General features: G+C 39.5%; 1 protein-coding gene across 1 annotated transcript in view; it reads right to left on the reverse strand.

Annotated features, from left to right (window-relative positions):
* Nucleotides 1-23,866, reverse strand: part of lrp1ab (low density lipoprotein receptor-related protein 1Ab) — a 129,692-nt gene that overhangs the window by 90,228 nt on the left and 15,598 nt on the right. The window contains exon 2 of the mRNA XM_034311652.2: nucleotides 15,054-15,176. Coding sequence (XP_034167543.2) covers nucleotides 15,054-15,176 — 123 coding nt within the window. The remainder of the gene's footprint in view (nucleotides 1-15,053; nucleotides 15,177-23,866) is intronic.

Consider the following 23,866-nt stretch of genomic DNA (forward strand, 5'->3'; position numbering starts at 1 on the left):
TCTGTTTCATCAAATAAAATGAGCAACTAAGCCAAACACACTTTCTTAATTATAGATAGTGCAGTTTAATGTTTAAAAATCTGACCTTTATCAACTACATTTCCAGATTATACATCAAGCTGCCACCCATAAGCAATATTAGAAGAGTTACAGGATTTTTATGGATCCATCAATATTGAATCTATATTGAATTATCTATAATAATCTATAACTGATTATCAGTTTATGTCCAGACTACAACTAAAGTTATATATAACTTAAGTTTCTGGATATAGAAGCACATATATATTATGAAGCCAGGATAAAATAGGGGGGAATAATAATAATAATAATAATAATAATAATAATAATTGGGGTGGACAAATCATAAATTTATAAACTGGGCAAGTCCCATGTTCTGGTTGGAACTGGTTAGGTTAAAAAGTGGTAGGTAAAGTAATGTAATAATATACGGTCAGCTAGTTAGCTAGTAAAGTGTTTGCGCCTGCGACAAATGCACAACAAGACAAAACAAATTATACACCACAGGCATCACGTGGGCTCATGAGACAAAGTATGATACTTCGTATAACCTCGGAGGTCTAACTATATTGTCCTTACTGTCCTCTACTCTCCCTGAACTCTCAATAACAATGGCTTTGGAGATTTGGAAGAATCGGTATGCAAGACCAAATCTCTGTTTGTGCCTGTGTGTGGTTCTCCTTCCCTTTGTTTTTCCAACCCTCTCCCCACCTCTGTGCGTGTGTGTGTGTGTGTGTGTGTGTGTGGCTGCTGGCAGTGAGACAGGCAAAGCACGGCCCAGATCCAGCTCTTCAAGCACAACAAACTCATCTCTTGAGCCCCCACACTCCCTCCCTTCTTTCCTCCATCCTTCCAGCTCTGCTCCATCATGACCACTCCAGAACATTCTGGAAACGCTACGCGATCTCAGAGCGCATTAGCGCGATGGTCTCCGTGTGTGTGCAAAAAGACAATGCGCAGACTGCATAATAAACATTAAAATCGCAGGAAAGAAGAAAGAAAGAAAGAGAGAGAAAATAAAGAAAGGAAAGAAAAACGAATGGAGTAAAATGCTGTAAAGCAGCAAAAAGGAGGAATAAGACAGACGAAGAGAGAGACAAAGAGAGAAAAAGAGCATGTGTGAGAGAGAGGGCAAGAGAAAGAGGGCAAGAGAAACAGACCTCAGAGACAGAGGGAGAGAAAGAGAGACAGAAAGAGAGATTGAGACATTATATATATATATATATATATATATATATATATATATATATATATATATATATATACACTAAGAGAAAGAGAGAGAGACAGACAGACAAAAGAGAGATTGAGACATTTATATACTGAGAGAGAGAGAGAGAGAGAGCGTGACAGAGAGAGAGAGAAGAAAAAGGTCAAGGACAGAGATCTGAGAGCAAAGGGAGGAAGTCGCTGGTCGTGTGTTAACAGCAGTATACTTGCACGGTGACTGCGTGATTCCTTCCTGATTGGTCACTAACACCTCCACTCACACACACACTCACACACACACACACACCCCCCAAAAGGACAGAGTAGGAGGCAGAGAGAGGAAAAGGTGACGTGATGAATATTAGTCCACAGCTCACGTCTGTTGGGGCAACATATCACACTTTCAGCTACACGTTAACTGCAGTCCTCTTACTGGCTGCTACACCCCTCATATCTAGTGTTCTGGACAACAGCTTATTTCTAAGTGTGCCTTGTGATCTTCAGGAAAAGCCTTTGTTATACTGCACCCCTGAGAAGATGTATAATCACAATAAAGCCGAACGCAATTGAATTATATGGGTGTAACCCCATCATTTCAGCTAAATTTCAACCACAGGCTGAAAGAAAGGCATAAAGGAGACGGGAAGTACACTTAAACACAACATTTACTTCGCAGCGATAAATCAAGATAACGGCCACTCTGTCTATAATAACTAGGTAATGCAGTGTATCATTTAGCAAAACATTTGAAGGACTCCGGATTAAGCACATATGCAGTCATGAAGTCAATGATGAACTCCCATGATGATGCGCTGTTACACTTCAACTACTAATGTTAGAGTTTACAATTTTCGCGGTATCATAACCTCATCAAAAAAAAAAAAAGAAAAGAAAAAAAAAAAGAAAAAAAAAATTCATGATTACACGGTATAATGGTATTAATGGGCGATTTAAAAAAACACGCAAGCTTAGTGGTGAGAATTAAAGGAAATATTTATTATGCAATCTCAGTGACTTGGCGTGATTATTGGTGCTGCCAGACGGGCTGGTATGAGTATTTCAGAAACTGCTAATCTCCTGGGATTTTCACGTACAACAGTCACAGAGAATGGTGAGAAAAACACCACGATCCACCGAGCAGCAGTTCTGTGAACAGAAACGTCTTGTTGATGATAGAGGTCCGAGGAGAATGCCCAGACTGGTTCAAGCTGACAAGAAGGCTACTGTAAGCCAAAAATAACCACTCTTTACAGCCATGGTGAGCTGAAAAGCATCTCAGAATGCAGAACACATCAAATCTTGAATCGGATAGGCTACAAGAGCAGAAGACTACATTGGGTTCCACAACCATCAGCTAAGAACAGGAATCTGAGGCTATTTCTATATTACTCATTACAAGGCACTCAAGCCATACACCAGATATGAAAAGATGCTTGGAAATGTAAGAGGAGGTAGCACATCCAAAGCATTACTCCAGCATTCTGTTCCTTCGCATCCCTGCCACGATATAACCCTTGTTCTTTTGATTCTCAAAAACTCTTTCACTCTCTCTCAGCTCTCAGAGTGTGCGAACAAAGAAAGATTCAAAATTGACACAAGGATCCCATAATGCAGCGCGACATGACGTGGATTCACAAGCCTAATTCCCAGTTTCCTAATTCAGTCTCACTTTAAGTTCACAATAGATCAAAACAGGGGTGAAGGTGGGCTGCTGAGACAAAGACGTGAGAGCAGGGACAATGAGAGCGGAGGAGTGTTTTGTTCAAAGGCACGTGGGGCAGAGCGGGGGTGAGCGTGGGGAGGGTGGGAGACCACCACTGAGAGCCATCACCTAAAGAATAGCTATAATTGTATTATTATGTTCTGACAGCACAGCAGATCAAGAAAGGCTCTGAAAGCTCCTTATTGTGGATCGCCCAGCCTCTATAGTGGGCTACGTTTCTGCCCCTACGATTTTGTGTGCCTCGTATATGGATAACCACTTTATCATCAGCAGAGTTAGAGTACTCTCACAAGACAGATTTCTACCAGTCTGTTATATTTCATCATAGAAATAGGAATGGCAAATGACCAACCAGAGATCTATTTCTGTAGTCTGTTGGCAAACACACAAAATGTCTCATTAAATCACAACTAACTGCTTAATAAAACCTTTCAACAACTTTTAAAGATGAGATTCTGTGAAACTTCTTTTCAGTCCAGTGACTATATCTGACTCTGAAAAAGCTCATTGTGTCAATGTTCAAAAGTTTATTTTCACGCCAGAATCTGGTGCATGGAAGTGCGAATCAGGTTGCAAGCTTCAAGATCCTGAAGCTCGAGGACAGAAAAGTGTACAAAAGAAAAAGGCTGAGATCAGGGAGCTCACTGCAAGAGCACTGGATGTACAAGCAGGAATCCACTCTGGTAGAGACACCAGTCCATCCCAAACTGAGTTTCTAAATAAAACAGTCTCTCCATAACTCTCTTGTTTGGAAAAGTCATACTCCAAAACCAAACATCGAAAGGCTCCATCTCCTTGCAGGCAAGACTAAAGAATGAGGTGGTTTCATCTATTACTTCCTCCTGTCATCGATGATCCTCCAACAGTTCCGAAAAACTCAGACTTTTCCAGGCTCTCAGAAGTTCAAATGTGATGAAGCACGAGCCAGCCTTTCCACTCGTCACTCCTCTGAGGTCCATTAACATGTGGAGAGAAGATGACTCACACAAACACTCAAGCAGAGAAGGCAGAAAATAATCGGACCTTGCTCCAATCCACACCCATTTTCCCTGAGGACATCAGGACACCAGGCAGACAGAAGATGGCAATTACATGGGAATTCACCTATTGCCCTCAAATTCCCATATTTTCTAAAGGAGGGCATCAAAAGCACATAATGTGCTCAGTTATTGCTGGTGATAAGACTAGTTTTATGGCATTAGACATGGTGGGGTTGAAATGTAAACAAGTTGCAGACAGACTGTATCATCATAAAACCAGCAAGTCTGAGATCCTTATGTAAGACAGAAGATACTAAATCATTGTTACCTCAGCCAAAAGCAATAAAATAGGATTCTGAAAAGTCACTTATTCCATGTCTGTTTCCTTTTCACCACATAGTGCACCATTTTGTAGCGGACAAATTATATTCCATGGACAGTGCACTATATTATTACCCATAGTGCACTGTAAAACCAGTGTGTAACTGACAGTGTACACTACTTCTGCACTAACTACCACAATGCATAGTAATTATTTTACTTCACAGGATGGATAGCATACTGGCCAACTTTGTATCCAAATGTAAATTAGTTGGTTTGAATATGTGTAATGATGACTAAAGTTAGGTTCCTGATTGGAGCAACACTAAAGCGTTCACCCTGCTCTAGGGAAATCGTGAGTTCCAGTTAATGCACATACATCTGCAGCCAGAACTCTAGGGAGAAAACTGGCCTTGCTCTCCGCGTGGGAGAGATGGCATACTCCCTCAGCTCTGTCAACCAGAGTGACTCTAACCAATCATAGTGTCAAATGTATGTGGAAGAGAGCAGACAGCACTTTTTATCCAAGTGTGTTACGCTGCCCTGTGATGCAACAGGTCAAAAAGATGGGGCAGTGGTGGCCCATTGGTTAAAGGCTTTGGGTTACTGATCAGAAGGTCAGGGGCTCAAGCCCCAGTACCACCAAGCTGCCTCTACTGTTCCCTTGAGCAAGGCACCGTATCACGGCCGACCCTGCGCTCTGACGCCAATCTCCTAACAAGCTGGGATATGCGAAGAAAAGAATTTTACTGTGCTGTATATGTGACAAATAAAGGCAAATAAAGGCGTCACCCTCTCCAGTTGATAGCTTCACCCTCTCCAGCTGATAGCTGTCGTATAATAGGTGAGTCAGTGGGAATTGGGGACCAAATAAGGGAGGAAAAAATGGAAAAAAAAATAATGAAGATGAAAGGTTTTAATACAGAAAATTGTTTTTAATGCTTCTGTATTTTTGTGAATTCAGATCAGGGCACAGTGAGGTGCTTCCAGCGTTGTCTGTTCCAGTGTCTCTTTCACAACCACCTATACAGTGCTCTAAATAGAAAAGACTGCATAGTAGAAAAATTTTTTTTGACAGTATTAAAAAAAAAAAAAAAAGACAGCAGATGAAAAATGACCCAATAGTAAACTACACAGACAGCAAAGCATGATGATAGAAGCAAATGACCTACATTAAAAAACAGGGCTCACTAGTTAGATCAATATCTCTCTATTTACAGGAAACAAATTGCAGGGGGGGGGGAGGGGGGGCGGCACAGTGGCGCAGAGGGTACTGTTGCCACCTCATAGCTCCAGGGTCACCAGTTCGATCCTGAGCTCAGGTTACTGACTGTGTGGGTTTCGCATATTCCCCCAGTGTCTGAGTGGGTTTCCTCTAGGTTCTCCAGTTTCCTCCCACATCCCAAAAAATGGCAGTAGGTGGAATGGCCACTCTAAATTTCCCCAGGTGTGAATGTGTGTGTGCATGGTGTCCTGTGATGGATTGACATCCCATCCTTGGATAGGCTTGGGACCCCTGAGGACTTGTATAGAATTGGTGTAAAGGCTACAATACACCAAATCAGAACAGCTAAATACAGGTCATTACAGGAAAAATGAGAGGGCCCTCATTTCTGTAGAGGAAACCTTGGCAGTTAGGTTCATGAATGACCAAAAGCAAGTGAAAGGAGAAGGATGAACAAAGATGTGTTTGAATGCTTATCAAGGCATGTCTTATCTTTGCTCCAGTTATACTGTTAAAGATTAAAACAGCAGTTGTATTGAACCTCAGTAAGGTCTCCGATTAGACAAGCTCTAGAGGAGAGCTAGGTAACATAACAGAGGCTGGATATCAATCGCCAAAAGACTGGGAAATGAAGTGTGCAGTACTGCAGTGGAAAGAAAGAAAGAAAGAAACAAAAATGACACTGTTGCGCATTCGGGCTGGCCAACTATAGAGGAGATGACACACAGATGAGTTACAGAGGAAAACAGATAGGGTAAGACAGTAGACAGTCGAAAGAAGAGGGAGTGGTGCCTGGCTGGCGTGAGAAACATTCGCCTCTGAGTGAGACATCACACAGAAATCTGGCAAACTGTTGTTCTTTCCCTTTCCTTGCTCGGACATCAAAGTCAAAGTACAGCCCAAAATGAGTGATTATGATTACACATTAGCCCACAGCACTGCTGACTTATCGATTCTGAGTGGGCAGAAGGTGTTGCTTAATTTTCACTGGTTGCAATGCAAATAACAGGTTCATATTAATGAGGTCATTCCATTATGTTACTGTTTGGCTACACAACACATAAACTGATATATTTTTTAAAAACACGTGTAATCGGTGGTATGTTTAAACTTTTATGTTTATTTAGTGATTTTGGAAGAAGTCTCCAGTGTCAGTGCTTATGGTAAGGTGAAGGTGGCCCTATAATCTTCACATCCTAATTCAAAGTATTGTTTATATACAACAACAGGTCAATAGCATTTTATGAGTGTTTTGAATATATATATATGTGTGTGTGTGTGTGTGTGTGAGATCAGCTCAGCAAGGTGAAATCTATGATATAACTGATGGCTTCTTCTTCTGGCCACACGTTCATCTAACGACTGTTAGAGCATCCAAATAGAGACTTGCCTCAGCACGTCTGAGAATATGCGTTATACAAACTACAGACTATAGTAACGGTACGCACATTCCTGCGAGCTGTAACGGCTCAGTGTCATGAGTGCAAATGGCTCCGGGACAATCCGCTCGTTCTTTTCCCATCAATCCTCAGCATCTGAATGGGAATGAACATTTACATGCACTCCGCTGTGGCAGGACATCTGTGCATCTCGATACCAGACACATCCAGATACAGGATTCATGAGACGATACTGACACAAACCAAATATTACATTTTAATTCATTCATTTTGTAATGACAAATCGGACCACTGCAATATCAATACACTGTATTAAAGGAAAAGTATTATTATTATTATTATTATTAACCTCTACTAGTAACATTATTTTAATTCTGTTTTTAGCGGCGTGAGTGTATTTCATAGCAGCGTTACTAATATGGAAAGATTGCCTGGCGGTAGATTGTGTCTTAAATGATTAGGCTAAATAAAAAATTCGTATCATCACTGCTCCTACTGCTGTCTGACATCCACCTAAAATGCACAAACGTGTCACGCTTATCAATTTACATTACATTTATGGCAATTGGCGCATGCCCTTATCCAGAGTGACTTACATTTATCTCATTTACACAACTGAGCAGTTGAGGGTTAAGAAAAAACTGTCATGATCTTATTTTGTATATTTCGTCATCCCACCAAAATTAATTTCTGGTTACGCCTCAGCCGGCACAACACACATGTTTCTGAATGGCTTTTAGATACGAGTGTGACTCACATCAAGTGCAGCACACAGGCGTTGATTTTAACTCACAAAACTGGAGTGCACGTATATACACTGGTTTATGGTACCGCCTTTCGAATGGCCACGCTACAGGTTCCTATAAATTCTGGACAGTGTGAAAATGTTGCACATTGGTGTATTAGGAGCCATTTCAGTATTAATTTTTCCAAGTTCACGCAGCCCAAACGAAACAAGGCTGCAGGCTAGATTTGTGTTTGACACGTGCCATAACACTTCCTCCTGATTATCTTAAGTTTTTGGACTATTAAGTAAGCATGCTTCAGGTCCCTGGAGGACTAGTGGTTAGGCCGCGGCACTCTCACTGCCGCGGCCGGGGTTCAATTCCCAGCCAGGGAACCAACCCCAGCCAGTCCCAAGCCCGGATAAAAAAAAAAATTGGGGAGGGTTGCGTCAGGAAGGGCATCCGGCGTAAAACCTGTGTTAAATCAAAACCACGTGGGCCAATGATCCGATGTGGTGATCCCTAACGGGAGCAGCCGAAAGAATAACAACAACATCAAGTAAGCATGCTTCAAAGCAGTTAGGTTCTCGCTCACAAACTTCATGCTCTGTATGCTACTACCGCTGGTGCTGCCTAGTGTGTAACTAGAGGTAGAGCTCATTATGAATATGAAATAATCCGATACGCCTCAGAAAAGCAAAATTAGTCAGCCAAGTTAGTCAAGTTAGCTGTGACAACATAACCATTTTGTACTAGCTGGAGGAATCATTGTGCACGAATGATGGACGATCTTTTCAGAATCAGTTAGGTTTCCAGAAACACTGACAAAACACAGCAAAATAAAGTGCAGTGTAGAGAGAAGATAAGAAAACTAGCCAGAATCGAATAATATCGTTTAATAGCTCATAGCTGAAACATTGGCCAATGACACGCTGACATGATGTGCTACATGTTGATATTCATTATTCTGTATTACTGCACTTAACTAGCTAACTAGCTCACCATATGTTATTACAATTATGTTAGCTAGCACTTTTTTTATCCTAGTCACTTTTATCCTAGTTAGGTTTTCCGGGACTGGGCAGCACACTGGAGCCTGCTGGTCTAGACGATTTATTAGCATGCTATTTTAATTTGTATTTATATTTTATTAGCTAGTTTTGCACCTCTTTAGAAGAATACAGATTCAAAGTGATATATCTTGACATATCTCGTCTGACTTTTAGCTTTTTGGGTCAAGTTTTATAATTGCTGTCATTTCCATTGAGATTCTCTTATCTGCAAAACTTCTGCTGTATGGAACCCAAACTTATGACTCACACCACCACAAGATAATCTGAAACAACACTAACATCTGTCTGTGCCTGAGAAGAGCCCGTTCTCTGGAAAATCGCTCTCGGATTCAACACCCCTCCCTGCGTCTCATGCTGTTACATAAGAACCCGACCCTGAATGAGCTGCAGGATGAGTCGCTCTCAGTTCCTCCAACGGACAACGCTGCTCTTCAGGGGTTTTGACCTTGTGCTGTTGTGCTCCATGGGATTTACTTTTTAAGAGCTTTATTAGCTTCTGGGTTGCCAAATTTGCAAACAAGACCTAAACAAATAAAACACACGCATGCATACATATGCGCGCCGAGATCTGTGGGGTGTGTGTGTGTATGTGTGTGTGCGCGAGTGTGTGCATCTACGGGCCAAAGAACAAATCAGCCAATCCCTCCCAAACACATAAAGCAAGTTAATAAGAGGCTTTACTAAAGACATCTCATTGGAGTGCTGGACTCTATTACAGAGAGAAATCTTCTGCTCTTCCACTTAGTCAGGAAACAACGCTAGAGGTCAGTGCAAAAGTTTGCACACCCTTAAAACAAAATGAAGGCAAAGACACTTCGGTTCAACCAACAATAGGTTTAAGCGCAAGTTTAGTTTCACGGATGTTCTCATTAACACAGATTTTTAAAAATAGAGAGAAAAAGAAAGGAAGAAGGGACCAAAACATAGACAGAAAGAGAATGAGACAGACAGAGACCCAGAAGAAAGACGTAAAGAAAACAGACAGAAGAAAGAGAAAGAAAGACAATAAAAAGAAAAAGACAGAATAAGAAAGAAAGAAAGAACTGTTTCCTGTTCTCTTGTGATTATTCCTTCCTTCCTCTAATCAGATGTGCTCAATGAGAGCCTCATCACAACATTTGCTTCATTTTTTTTTTTCCTTCGGGGATTAATAAAGTTTATCTTATCTTATCTTTTCTTACCATTTTGTCTTCATTTGGTCTTATGTTTTGGATTGTGTTCCACAGGACTGACCCATGGGCTCTTTGAAACTACTTTTTTTTTTGGGTACATAAAGAAGTTAAAAATAAAAAGAATGGGGGCACAAACTTTTACACTCAACGGTATTCTTCATACTACAGTTGCCAAACTTACACGTGCAGAGTTCACACCCTAACTGTTTCCAGTCATCCTACATTTAGCTCACTAGTGAGTTTGACTGAAAGAGGGATTGAGTGCAAAGCATGCGCAAGCGCGCACACACGCACGCACACGCACACACACACACAGGCACACACACACGCACACAAACAGAGACCCACACAGACACAGAGACACACAGACGAATGCAGCAGTGTCACTTAAAGAATGAGTAAACCATAGCTCTAAAATTAGTGTGGGTTTTTTTTCCTGGGGAGAGAAAGGGGAAGAAGGAAGGGGAAGAAGGAAGGGGAAGAAGGAAAGGGAAGAAGGGGGACGAAGTGTATAATTGTAGCGTAGGTGAGGCGTCTGTGTACAGGTGTGTAATTAAGAGCTGAGACGTAATAACACTGAGGGAAAGAAGTCTCAATACCACTCTAGTGTAGCGGCTCACACACGTCCACACTGAAAAACACATCAACACTCCTCCATATACAGCTACTGACTCAGGGTTAAAGCGAGACAAGAGAGATATCACTCATCTCCTTCATTCCTCTTCCTTACACTTATCACTTTACTCCTCATTATACACTCAACTTAACAGAAAGAAAGAAAGAGACAAAAAAGAGACAGACAGACAAATACAGAAAGAAAGAGAGAGAGAATGACAGACAGACAGACTAAAAGAAAAAGGGAGGTAGACAGACTGAAAGAGACAGACAGACAGAGGCAGACAGGCAGGCAGGACAGACACAAAGACACAGTGAAAATGAAAACGAAAGAAAGAAAAGAAGGACAGAAAGACAGAGTGAAAAGAGAGACAGAGATAGACAGACATACAGAAACACATACAGACAAAGAAAGAAAGAAAGAAAGGCACGCACACAAACACAGAAAGAAAAAGGAAGACACAGTGAGAAAGAAAGAAAGAAAGAAAGAAAGAGAGACAGACGAACAGACAGAAAGACAGACTGAGAGAAAAACAGAAAGTAAGAAAGGCACAGACAGACACACACATAGAAAGACAGAAAGAAAAAGGCAGACAGACAGTGAGAAAGAAAAAGACAGACAGACAAACAGACAGATCAGTCACGGTGTGTGCATGCTTTGGATTTGTAAGTAAATTAGAGTGTATTTTCTGCATCAGTGTGTAGTGAACTGCTCGTGCTGTGTGTATAATAACAGATTAATAACATAATAACAGAACAATAACACAACGCTAGGCCGCATGCACACGTGTGCAGTGGATATTCTGAAGCTGATGTGATGGCTGGGAAAACACGACGTCTTCTCAGCGCTGGGAAATGTCCAGCTGAACAGCTGGATGTGTGCTAAGCTCTCTGATTTATTCTGCATGCTGCTGTGTGCTCAGTTTCACTGCTGCAGACACAAAACCCCAATAATGAGTGTGCATACCTGTAGAGCTAAAGTACTGGAAACAGCACAAGCAGGTGTGTGTGTGTGCGCGTGTGTGTGTGTGTGTGTGTGCGCGCGTAACCTAGCAACAACAAAACTCAGACACTATATAACAGTTTATATGAGCTCCTTTCCAGGAACGACACTTGCGCTGCTTTCTTCCTGAATTCTGGAAAACAGTCACAGAGGATTGGGAATCTTATGAGCGTAATTGGAAGAAACGGATCTGGATAAATGAACGATACAGAGCTCCGGGCCAGTGAAAAGGTACATTCTCCAAACGCGTGACCAAAAGGCAGAAAATTTGGAAGGGCTTCTCTGAAGAATGAGAGAAAATAAAACAGTGACCTGCTTTTAATTGTTTCAAGGCACAAAATATTCAGCAATCCAAATATTAAAAACGCCCAAATGTAGTAGATTTCAGCGTCGAGCTCTTTTCTCAGGTTAACGTGCACTCTGGAAACTTGTTTTGTTTTTATCATAATCAAAATGGGATCAACATGCACAGAAATACATTTTAGGTGACTAAAATATTCAGCACCTGGAATTTCATGCATCACCATCCTGCTATTTTTTTTTCAGGCACTAACACCAATCAAACACTAATCTACACTTCTTCACATGACTAGCTACCCAGTAATCACTGATACACATCCAGGTTGTTGAAGATTGCTCATTAGTTTTAGCCCCAAAAATGGAAAAACAAGCAAAGAAAAAAAATACAAGAGTTAAACTCTGTCGAACATCTACACTGGAAAAAAAAAAATTGTAGTGTGATTTACTCAAGAAAAATGGGGGTAACAATTTTGACACAAATTTTTAGTAAATTTTTTTAAAATAAGCATTTTTTTAAAAGTAAGATTTACATGGCACCAATTTTTCTATAAAATGGCAAAACTTTTTCGATTAAAAAATATTAAGTAAATTAACTACTTAACCCAAATTATTAGATCTCAATTATTTCTTGTTCCTGTTTAAGAATGTCTGATTTCGCAAATAATTTATCATCATCATTACAACTTAATGGCCACTAACGCCTTAAATGGTTCCAACCAGAAATAGGACTCCAATGGGTCCACGCACTTACATCAGCCTTAGAACTTGCACACACAAACCATACACCCGACTGAGAAAAACAAAGCGGGTGAACCATGAAAACTTTACTGAAGCACTTCATCTTTCAAAGCATTTCATAACACAATAGTCTTACACCTTAAAGCCAACACAAAATGAGTAATATTGAAAACAGCCATCCATAACACTCAAATTTCAATCGGTTTCATATGCAAATCGAGCTTCAGCCACATATTTATATGAATTAATTTAGTAAATTTAAGTAATTCTAATAATTTACTTTTTGGCGTAAAAATCAGATTTGTTTTTGTCATATTTACTGAACCACTCAATCAATTTTTTTCCAGTGTAGTTAGCATATAAATATACTTTCACTTCAAATCGAAAAATGAACAAATGCGACATCCTGTCTTGCACTAAACTGAATTTCAATCTTATTTACACTGGAGGCAAACAGAACACAAAGTGCACTAGAGTCATGACAACATCCTTGAAACTCTACACTTCAAATTATACAGAAAGGTTCTCGACTGGTTTCGCCTCAGGACCCACAGCTGTCATTCATCATAAAGTCATGAACCAAAGTACTTTCCAGCAATAATTTATTACACAAAACAAAAAAAGGCAGGAATACACTCCAAGTGCTAAAACTGAAAACAAATGAAACGAGCACGAGAACTAGAAGCTGATCAAACATGATTAAATCTCAAAAAACAAAGCAATGCATTTCTAATCTTTACTACAGATAGCAAGTCAGTTGTCAGTTATACTGCATATTCGGTATAATGCATTCAAATAAAGTAAACTACCTGTTGCCTTTGCTTGTTTTTAAGTACTCAAGTCGTGATACATTTCTGCACCGCTCACACTACATGACTTTAATCATTTGCGATCTTGTTTGTCAGAGTAGTAGGGTGCAGACTACATGAGCAATCACAGACCAGGATCACACCCTACGCAATCTTTCACCTGGAAATGTGCCTGATCGCTGAAGCTTTCTTACAAAAAATAAACGCAACAGCTGTTTATCATGTCTATTGGCACTATTTTGTACTGAAACAAGAAGGAGGAGAAATAGGAGAAAAGCAGGCAGTGGGGATTGTCTGTTCTGCAAAGAGAACTGGAGGTACAAAAACATAGCTAATTTAAAACTGCGCACTGACAGAAAGCATGAGATGTTTTTATTTTTATTTATTTATTTTTTTTTGCTGTTCTTAACAAACCAAACATTATAGAAGCATTGTTATTGTGTTCACATTTTGCCCTTGCTGTTCCACACAAATAGATGATAAATGATAAAATGGATTCAGGGATCTGCTGCACGTGACAGAAGATGAATTCGACTTCCTCGTGGCCATGTCACAGCGCTGTTCTGGATAGTTGTGGTAAAGGTACTCACACTAGACTACTACACTACTATAGTATGCGTCTAGTTTAAAGGGAAAGCAGGCAAGCTTTTTACCTGATGCTCAAGCTCAGAATCATCAGATTTGAGAATTCAAATTCTCAAATTCGAATTCTCAAATCAAATTTGAGGATTCAGCACGGTGGTATACACAGCGATATCCTACATGTGCAGTTTTATTTTGTCTCTCTAATGTTGGCTATAGACCAAGTACACAGCAATTTTGTTGCAGTTTTTCCTTTCCCTAAAGACAAGCCTGCCAAGGTCATGATGCTGGCCAGTGACTGATGTTCAGGTGTCAGTTGTTTTCATTACGTGACGATAAAATAGTAAGCGGTGATCATAAAAAGACGTGTCAATCGACGCAGCTTATACCACAGCACTGCTGAATTCTCAAATCAAACAGAAAAAGTGTATAAGTGAGGTCTTTCTGACATGGGAAAGTCTTCAGGGTGGAGGGCTTTGCGATTTCTCAGTAGCAAGCATTTACAACTAGCTGCATTTTGGGTCTCATTATTCTCAAAAAAAGAGAGCCTTGCAAGGGAATGAGTGTTTACAGCTGCAAGAATGAAAGTGGTAACAGGAACTAACATGTTCTGTGGAATTTCCACAATACTGAATGCAACTGTACACAGATAAAATGTATGATGTTTACAATTTTTAACTTATTAAAGATTGAATCATTGGCAAACTGCTGTGGTATAAGAAAAATAAAACGCTTGCTATGAAACAATGAAAAGAATCAACTTTGTGGTGTAACAGTAACACCGCTTCACATCACACCACCCAGTTATTGATTAGTTTCCTACAGCGGCACACCGTGTCATGTTCTTCTTGTTGAATTACATAATTCGTTTTACTGCATTCATTATTTTATGTATTGATTTTACATCATTTATTAACAGCAGTATGCACTGTACACTTGCACTTTTTTTCAAAATCAATAGAATTATTATTATAATTCAGTGTCATGCCGGTCACGCAGCATGTATACATCCAGTCTATGACGTGCCCGAGTTATGTGTTGTAGATGGGGAAATTACACAATTGCTTAACTCAGTCTGAGACACTTAGACCTTACCAAACCTCTGGTAAAACCTTCTAAGCGCTAATAGTGCTTAATAAAGCAGACAGATTACTCACAGATATCGGCGGCCTCGTCAGAGCCATCAGGACAGTCCTTTTCTCCATCACAGCGCCAGCCTTTAGAGATGCACGTCACCTGGTCCTTACACACAAACTGCTTGGGGCTGCAGGTCTTCGGGGCTGGAAACACAGAGGATGAAATATTAAGCACAGCTGTATGACATGAAAACCAATTTATACATTCAGACTCCACATATACACATACACGGACATATACATAGACGGTTGGACATATCAGCAAATACTCACTAGCAAATCATCTGTTATTCATGAGCACAGTTTGATACAGACAGTAAGTAAGTGATATGATAATATTCATATACTGAATAATGCTTAGGCATTAAAATAGAAATGGAAAAAAATATGCACTGAAGTCACGCTAAATTTCTTTTCATTAATACCTAGTGGACATGTCATGATATTTTGTACAGAAACAAGAAAAAGGATAACTAAGAGAACAATGTGGAGGAAGGATCGCTTGGAGAGATGCAGGCAGTGAAGATTGTCTGTTCTGCGAAGAGAACTGGAAGTACAGTGCAAAAAAATATATATTTTTGCACAGCCAGGAATGATGTCATGGTGTTTTGATGTTTGCTGTTGGTAACAACCAATTAGGTATGACATGCCAAATAATTTCTTATCGAAGCATTATTACTGTGCTTACATTTTGCCTTCACTCTGCCACACAAACAGATGGATGATAAACTGGATTCAGGAATCTGCTGAGCATGACGTGGAATAAATTTGATTTCCTCTCGGATTCTGATTGGCTGTTTCTCAGCTCTCGACGAGGAGCTGACGTTACAAGATTCATTGCCAAAAATTTCAAACATCTGTGACAACTCGCAGACTGGGAAAACACTATTTGACCACCGTGTGATGGTCACACACACAATGCGTTTAATAGAAACTGAGTGGACTGCAGACGACAGTGTTAAATATCTGTGTAATTTTGTGTGCACACATGGGAAGTAGTGAAGGGATGTGACTACGCCCTAGGGGAGATAGTTAGAAGTCTGAGTGGCTGTGTGACAGACAAGGAAAGAGTGAGAAAGTATGTTTCTTGTAGATAATTTTCTATTATACCAGAGCACTGCTGAATGCTCATGTCTGATTGGTCAGAAGGTGTTGATTAATTTCCTGCAGTAGGAGCTGTGACAGAACTAACCTCTGCCAGGCAAATGGCAGGCTTAGAGTATATTAATGCACTCTTCGTGAGGACTTTGTGATTTCTCAGTATTGCGACACCCTATCATTGATTTTTTTTTCTCCTGTAACAGCATGCCCCATGATGTTTATTTCTTACTTACTAAATGTAACACTTATGTTTTGATAATAAAATAGACATTTTTATTTTATACATTTATTTAGTAAATTCAGTCAATTGGTGCGGTGCATTTATTATTATTTACAGTGGAACCTCATGAGCGATGTGCCTTCTGGTTATTTCCTCCAAAACCAATTGATTTGAAGGGTTCTTTGAAATAATTTATCACTTCGGGGTTTGAAGCAAGCCTAAAAATGGCCACCAAGGATGCGTCACTAATGTAGGTTTCATAATTTCAGAATAGATTGTCACTGACACACTGGACAACCTGCTATATCAGTCAAAAGTGGTGATGAAAGCAAATTTTATCTTATCTTTGACATGCCGTTGTTCCCACCTTAGCCATGCGTGAACTTTTTGCATCTTTGCACATTTTCATAACACCCTGGGAAGAATACAATAGAGACTATATGTACAACTCCTCCACTTTCTCGTCTTTGTCATGCAGACATGTGGCCACCATGACTCAGGCTGAACAAGATAATAATAAGACGGCTGCTCAAAGCAGAAACAACAGCCACAGTCCAGTCAAATGTGTGCTCATTTGTGTTTGGGACTCTTTATTTTAAAAGGTACTTTTAAAAAAGAAAGCCATTTTGCATTGTGTTTTGTGCATTTTTGGCAAAGTCATTTTTGCATTTTTAGCAAAGGTCACTCATTAAATGCCTTTTTATGAGGTGGAAAGTGCATAAGCCCCAAGCTGCATCATAGGAAAGAGGGAGAGGCCATGTGAGTGGGAGAGAGATAGCTGACCATACTGCTGAAACACACACACACACACACACACACACACACACTCTTCTACATTACCCAATGTCTGTGACTGTACCCCCACTCAAATGACACTTCAGAGACCCCTTCTGATAGAGTCAAGTTTAGTTTATGTACCATTTTTGTACCATTTTGGTCGCTAATGTATCCTTTCCTCAGCTGAGAACTTTAGCAGTCCTTTACTTAATCCCTGTCTGGCCTAGATAATATCTGCCCCTAAGTGCATACTTACAAGGACAAGGATATAGAAATGTCTGATCCCTGCTGCGATAAAAATGTTCATTTCCGCTTACTGTATAAATATTAGCATATGGGTATAATACAATTAAGAAAATATATAATATAATAAAAATAATATATAAAATAAATAAGTAACTGTGAATGCTGCTTTGCTGTAAAAGTCGCTTCGCCATCCGGAAGGCAAAAGTCAATAACCAAAGCTACAATCAAAACAAATTTAAGTTAAATGTGAAACTACATTATGACCGACATTTTACAGCTTTCTGTAACAAATCTGCAAACATCGGGGGAAGAGCAATGACACCAAACTGATTCCAGTTGTTGCCATAATGGTTTTGTTTATTTTTACAAATTACAGCTAGTAATTCTGAGTTTTAAATTAAATCGTAATTCAGAATTAGATGAAGTTACTGAAGATGGATGGATGTTAGTAGTAAACTACTTATCTATTTCCATGCAGGTGTAAATATTTTTGTGAGTACTGTGTGAGAACCTGAATATGGAATACAGCAGATACATTTTCATATATTTTCAGCACACATTTTCCTTATATTTTTAATAGCAATGGAAAAATTAATGCCTGCAATCATGCAACAGAGAATACGTAATCTTTAGGTGATGGTTTTATCGTGGTATAAAATATAAATGCTAAGAAAGAGGCTTTAATGAGAGTAATGAAATTTAGGGAGAGATGAGAAGACAGGCTGAGTGATTGCTAGAGGGAAGCCACTTTTCATGCAGAGCCTTAATAACCCTAATTCCTCCTCAATTGTAGCATCTTAGTGGCTTCCAAACTGAGCAATTTTAAATGGTATAAGCACTATTAACAACACAGAGTAGCTCTATATCAGGTCTGGACAGTCGACACACCCCACAATCCATTCTAACAAGCTAAATTGCTTTCCTCATGTCTGGCTGCTCTGGGCTGCCTGCTCCATTCCCAATGACTTTGCATAAAATAAAACCGAAACGAAAACATAGCGGAGTCTATATTTACACTCCACCCAGACGGGAGCACAAGAGAGACCGCAAATTCCTGCTGTGCAAGCTGCGGAGTCGGGGGGCCGACACGGTCTAGAGCCATTTTTCTCACACCGCAAGTGCACCGAACTCTAATTTGGATGCCATGGTGCCGTTTTCCGAAGGCTCTGCGCCAAACCACAGCCAAATTTGCATAGGTGCAAAATTAAGGGGGTGGGGGGATAGGGAGACTTGATCATTCTGGCACATCTGAGACACAGGAGCGAGGCCAGGGACGGACTGAAGAAGGGCTTTATTTGTCGCTCTGGGACTGCGACCAACGGGAAACATCAGGAGCATTTCAATAGCGGTGATCTGGCGAAAGTCTCATAACCACCTAGCTGCTGAGCTGCATTATATCATTATTGAGATCCCACAGGTCTGCTTGAACAACAGCAAGTTATTCACAATAATATGCACTTAGGAACAGAAAATGATCAACAGCAGAGGAAGGAACGATTCATATGTACCAGGAGCTCTGAACAATACCAGTAAGTAAGTCAGTAATTTACAGGTCCTTTGTCATTAGTGGACAAATCAGTAGCCCAAGCATCTAGAATAAGCTGTTCTTTAGTGTCAAGACTATTCTTTTTTTTTTAATTATTATTATTCATAGTTACCAGATGGAAACAAAAATAAACCCGACTCCTTTTTGACTTTCACAAAACAAATGTTTTCTTTAGGTATGTAGCTAGGTTTAACCTTAATGCGGAACACAATAGTGTGATGCACCTTAATGCTGTAACTATAGTGCACATTACTAGAATGGTTTGGACTACACAGAATAATTATGAATAACGAATAATAATAAGTATGAATAATTTAATACTCAAATGACTGACAATCTTTTCAAAATCAGGAACATGAAGCTATGTGAAAATTTTTTCGCTTTGCTACATGATCATATATTTATTAGTTTGTTAACTAGCTAGGTTCTGTCATATGTTATTACATTTTTTTTAGGAGACATTTATTTAACATTTATTGAAGGAGTCTTGGTTGTAAGCGCTTTGTAACAGTCAAAGATTCCCAGCTCAGGAAAGTCTTGAGATCAGAGGAGTTTATGCTTCCTGGTTTCTCGGCTGGTGAGGGAATCACTGTTTATCACAGCTAATGACATAGGTCAGAACAGGAACCACTTTGTCTCTTGGATGTTCCAACATTAAATCTAACTATAAACCATCAAAAATGTATGACATGTCATTTCGTTCATTAAGAAATTAAACTTTATAATCATTGGCAAATTGCTGTTGTAAGAAAATAATGCACTTTGCTTGCATGTCGTACCGCATCATGGATGTGCCACGGCACAGGCTAGCTAACACATTTATAATCTGTCTACCCCTTTTCTAGATTTACGGAACAGCTTTCTCTGCTGAGAATCACAAATCACTGTTACTAAAAAGGGCCAGTTTCAAATGAAGCAAATTCCTAGGAAAATTAGGAAACACTAATTCATTATTTTCACCCACACCCCGGGCTAGGCTGATTGATATTCTTCCACATAGTGGATATGATTCACTTTTAAGAGCCTACAGGGTTACAAACATATTAACCAAAAATCAGACTCTCATTTGTCTCATCAGGGCAGAAGGGCTGATTGTTTTAGCCCTGCTGTGAACACTTCAATATGTAGATTAATGTATGAGGGACAGTACTACAGTGGGTCAAAAATTCCTAATATAGGAAAACACAAGGTCTAGACCCAAGCTGCAGAATTTGCCAAAATATTTGTCCAAGGCATACCTGGACGGCAGAAGCCACTTCACATGTCTGCTCCGATCAGTCACAGTAGACTAGGCTGAAAATATCTTGGACTGGAAAGCTAACACACAAACCTCAAACATCAAATATAGTGACAGAGGGTTTTGTCATCTAAGCTTGGGAACAATGGAACTTCACGGTCAGGCAACAAATTCATCAGTTATCGAATAATAACAAATATAATTATTTCACAATTAAAAATACTTTCATGTATTATGAAACCAAGGGTTATATGTCTCAAATAAATAATTAACAATATGCACTGCAACCTACAAAGTTGAATACCCACTAGGGTGCCCACTAGTCTCTGAGCATGTCCTATACAGGGATTTAATGCGGTAAAGTGACAATTAAACTGGCGTGAATGATTCCTCAGACCAATCAGATGGCGTGTGTGGTCCGACGTTTCTTCAGTTCCCCACTCATGAACTTTAGTTCCTACCTGTAGTTAGCTCCCATTAACTGTTTGCCACACAAAAATGGAAGAGAAACATATAACCCGGTTTCATCTTAACCTGTCACATACAACCTCTCTATAAATGTTTATTTAAAAAAAAAATAAAAAATCACACCCAGAAACAACAACAGTAGCAGTTGCTACACAGCAATAAGTGACAAGCAAGCTAGCTAATGTGACTTTGTGAGAGACATATTAGCTAATCTGACACTTTATCAGAAGATAACATAATAAATAATCCTCACTCCCAATTAGGTAGTTAGCTAACAGAACTAACTGACAGGGTTTTCTGAGAGGATTTTTAAGTAATAATTGTTGCTAATCTTCATTGCTATTGTTAGCCAGATAGCTAAGATGAACTAACCTGACAGGGGTTTTTGAGAGGATTTTTAAGTAATAAATGTTGCTAATCTTCATTGCTATTGTTAGCCAGATAGCTAACATGAACTAATCTGACAAGGTTTTCTGAGAGGATTTTTAAGTAATAATAAATGTTGCTAATCTTCACAAGTATCAGTACGCAGTTAGCTAACATGAACTAGCTTGACAGGGTTTTCTGAGAGGATTTTAAAGTAATAATAAATGTTGCTAAACTTTACTGCTATCATTACACAAGCTAACATGAACTAACCAAAAAATTTGATAATCTTCATGGCCAGATAGCTAATAAGGGCTAACCTGACAGGATTTTTAGAGAGGATGTTTAAGCCATATTCATACAGGTTTATAATCTTTTTTTTTTATTTTACGTTAACTAGATGGCTAACATATGATAACATGATAGGTAGTTCCACAAAACAATCATAAGAGCATTAATAGTGTGTCCATGTATGTTCCATTTTAGTGTTGAAACAAAATTTCAAGCTCTCCAAATATTATTTCAAACACTCGGTTTAATCAGTTGTATTAATTGATAGCAGACTGACTATAATGTCACAAGAAGACAATAACTGGATAGAAGAGAAGGACTCTGGACTAGATAGAAGATAGCCAGCTAGCTCACTGTAGCACTTCTGTTAATAAAAGGGCATACTAAACGGCAACTAAAGTAACAAGAAACTTATTCTCTAAAAGTCTAAATGCATGTAAATAAATCAATAATAATCATGATAATTTTTAAACTTTACATATTATCGTCATGCAGTTACTCTGCTGCTCCATCAATTAGGTTATTACATCTGCTGCAGAACTAGTGAAACTCTGAAAAACATCAGTATTGCTCTTCCAAGACAAGAATTTAGAGGCTGTGATTTGTCCCTGGACCCTCATAATACAAAGTACCACCAAAGAGGCCAGGGGTCAATCCCCCAAAAACTCAAAGTCTACAGAAGTCCCAAGTGGCATTTAAAAAAAAAAAAAAAAAAAAAAAAGACTTTCCTTTGAACAAACATACCACAAATAGCTCACACAGCACAGTTAACAAAAGGATAAAGAGTGAAACCAGAGAGGATGTGGTCAAGAAAAACAGCAAAGCCACACGGGTTACGCTGGTGAACGAGCCCCTCAAAGAACCACATCAGCAGAATCGCTGCATCTTCCCCAGTCATTGAGAGACAGAGAATAGAGATGGCGACGCCAGCTAGGACCAGACCTGACCCACTTTCAGCCACTGACTACCCCCAAAACACGAAAAAACGCCCCAGACCACTCGACTAAATCAGGACCAGACCACCGCTGCACATTCCAGCACCTCCTAATTGATTTCATCTGCGAACTAGTCGTCTTTAGCTCATAAAGCAGAGCAAAGGCCTTTTCATGCCGTTAGAACCAACTGTGGAATTTAAAGACGTAGAGCCAAGTTTTGTCTGGACTTACATGTATATCAATACGGATTATGAACTTAAACCCACTGCAGGAACCCCACTGAATGATCTAGAACCTTCATAGCAGCCTTCTGTAAAAGGGGAAGCTGAATTCATCTGAGAATCATAACTTTCCAGGATTACGCTCTGGAGTTAGGGATGGTCTTGATGCAGGACAGCTGTGTTAAAATCCAAGAGTACCGAAGTGGCAGGAGCTGGCAGGGAGAGCGGCGCTGGAGAGCTGGATCTCATCGTGAAGCACTCGTCTCCTCCTCCACTCTTCTCCTCAGCAGGAGGAATGTCTGCCTGCCACATCGGCCTGCGGTCCGACCCTGCCAGCCAGAGCCGGGCTGTAATTTAGGCCACTCAAGTCAAATTTCAAAACGATCTCTCAGTGTCCCACTCAAAAGTTCTTTCAGTGAGAGGAATCTGCCCTCAGAAAGCAACAATTAAAACACAACAGAGAAAAATGGAGAGAGAAAGAAAGAAAAAAACGAGGGGGGAAAAGCAGACGGCATGTCTGTATTTTGCTGTGTGGAAAAGTAGACAGACTAGTCTAGAGTTTAAAAAAATAAAGTGGGAATGGAGTCTGAGAATAACTGGAATGACTAGAAAACTGTTCGTGATGAAAATAAGTCAATGACAGTTGTGGAAACAAAACTGAAATACAGAATCCAAGTAAAATACCACATACTGTACATACATGGCTCAGCTAATATGTAATACTGTTGTACTAAAACCACACATTTAAGAAGTGAAGCAGTTCAAACTGATTGCGAATTAGGCTAATCGGTATGAATTGCAAACTTTTTTCGGGAATGTGTTGATTATTATAACAGCAGTCCTGACAATAGTGCCAGCTGCAAGACAAATCACAGGTTTACATTAATGCACTCCTACTAATGTTATCATTTCTATAGTAACAGATCATTCGTAGGTTGCTCCACTTATATAAGTCTATATATATATATATATATATATATATATATATATATATATATATATATATATAAATTGTGTTAATTAATTAGTGTTGTATAATCACTGAAATGGTGAAGCGCTCTGCAAGGAGAGTGTTTATTTAATATTTATGGAAGGAGTCTCCAGTGTCAGTACTTTGTAACAGCCAGAGGTAAAACTGTTCCTTTACGTTGTCTGCCGCAGGAAAGGCTTCAGGACTGAGGGCTTTGCACTTTGCAGATTTTTGGCCTTATTAACATAAGAGAGACTGAGGAAGTGATTATAGCTCCTACGACGTAAGTGATAACAGGAACTAATTTGTTCTGCAGATGTATGACTTTATTGTGCTCTAATTAATTAAAAAATTAAAAAGCACTGACAAATTGCTTGTGGCATAAAAGGAATAAAATCACCCTGGTGTGGATTATTTTCCTATGCTCCGTCATGCTTTATTTCTTACTTAGTAAAG

Source organism: Pangasianodon hypophthalmus, chromosome 16, assembly GCF_027358585.1.
Source record: "Pangasianodon hypophthalmus isolate fPanHyp1 chromosome 16, fPanHyp1.pri, whole genome shotgun sequence".
Taxonomy (NCBI): Eukaryota; Metazoa; Chordata; class Actinopteri; order Siluriformes; family Pangasiidae; genus Pangasianodon; species Pangasianodon hypophthalmus.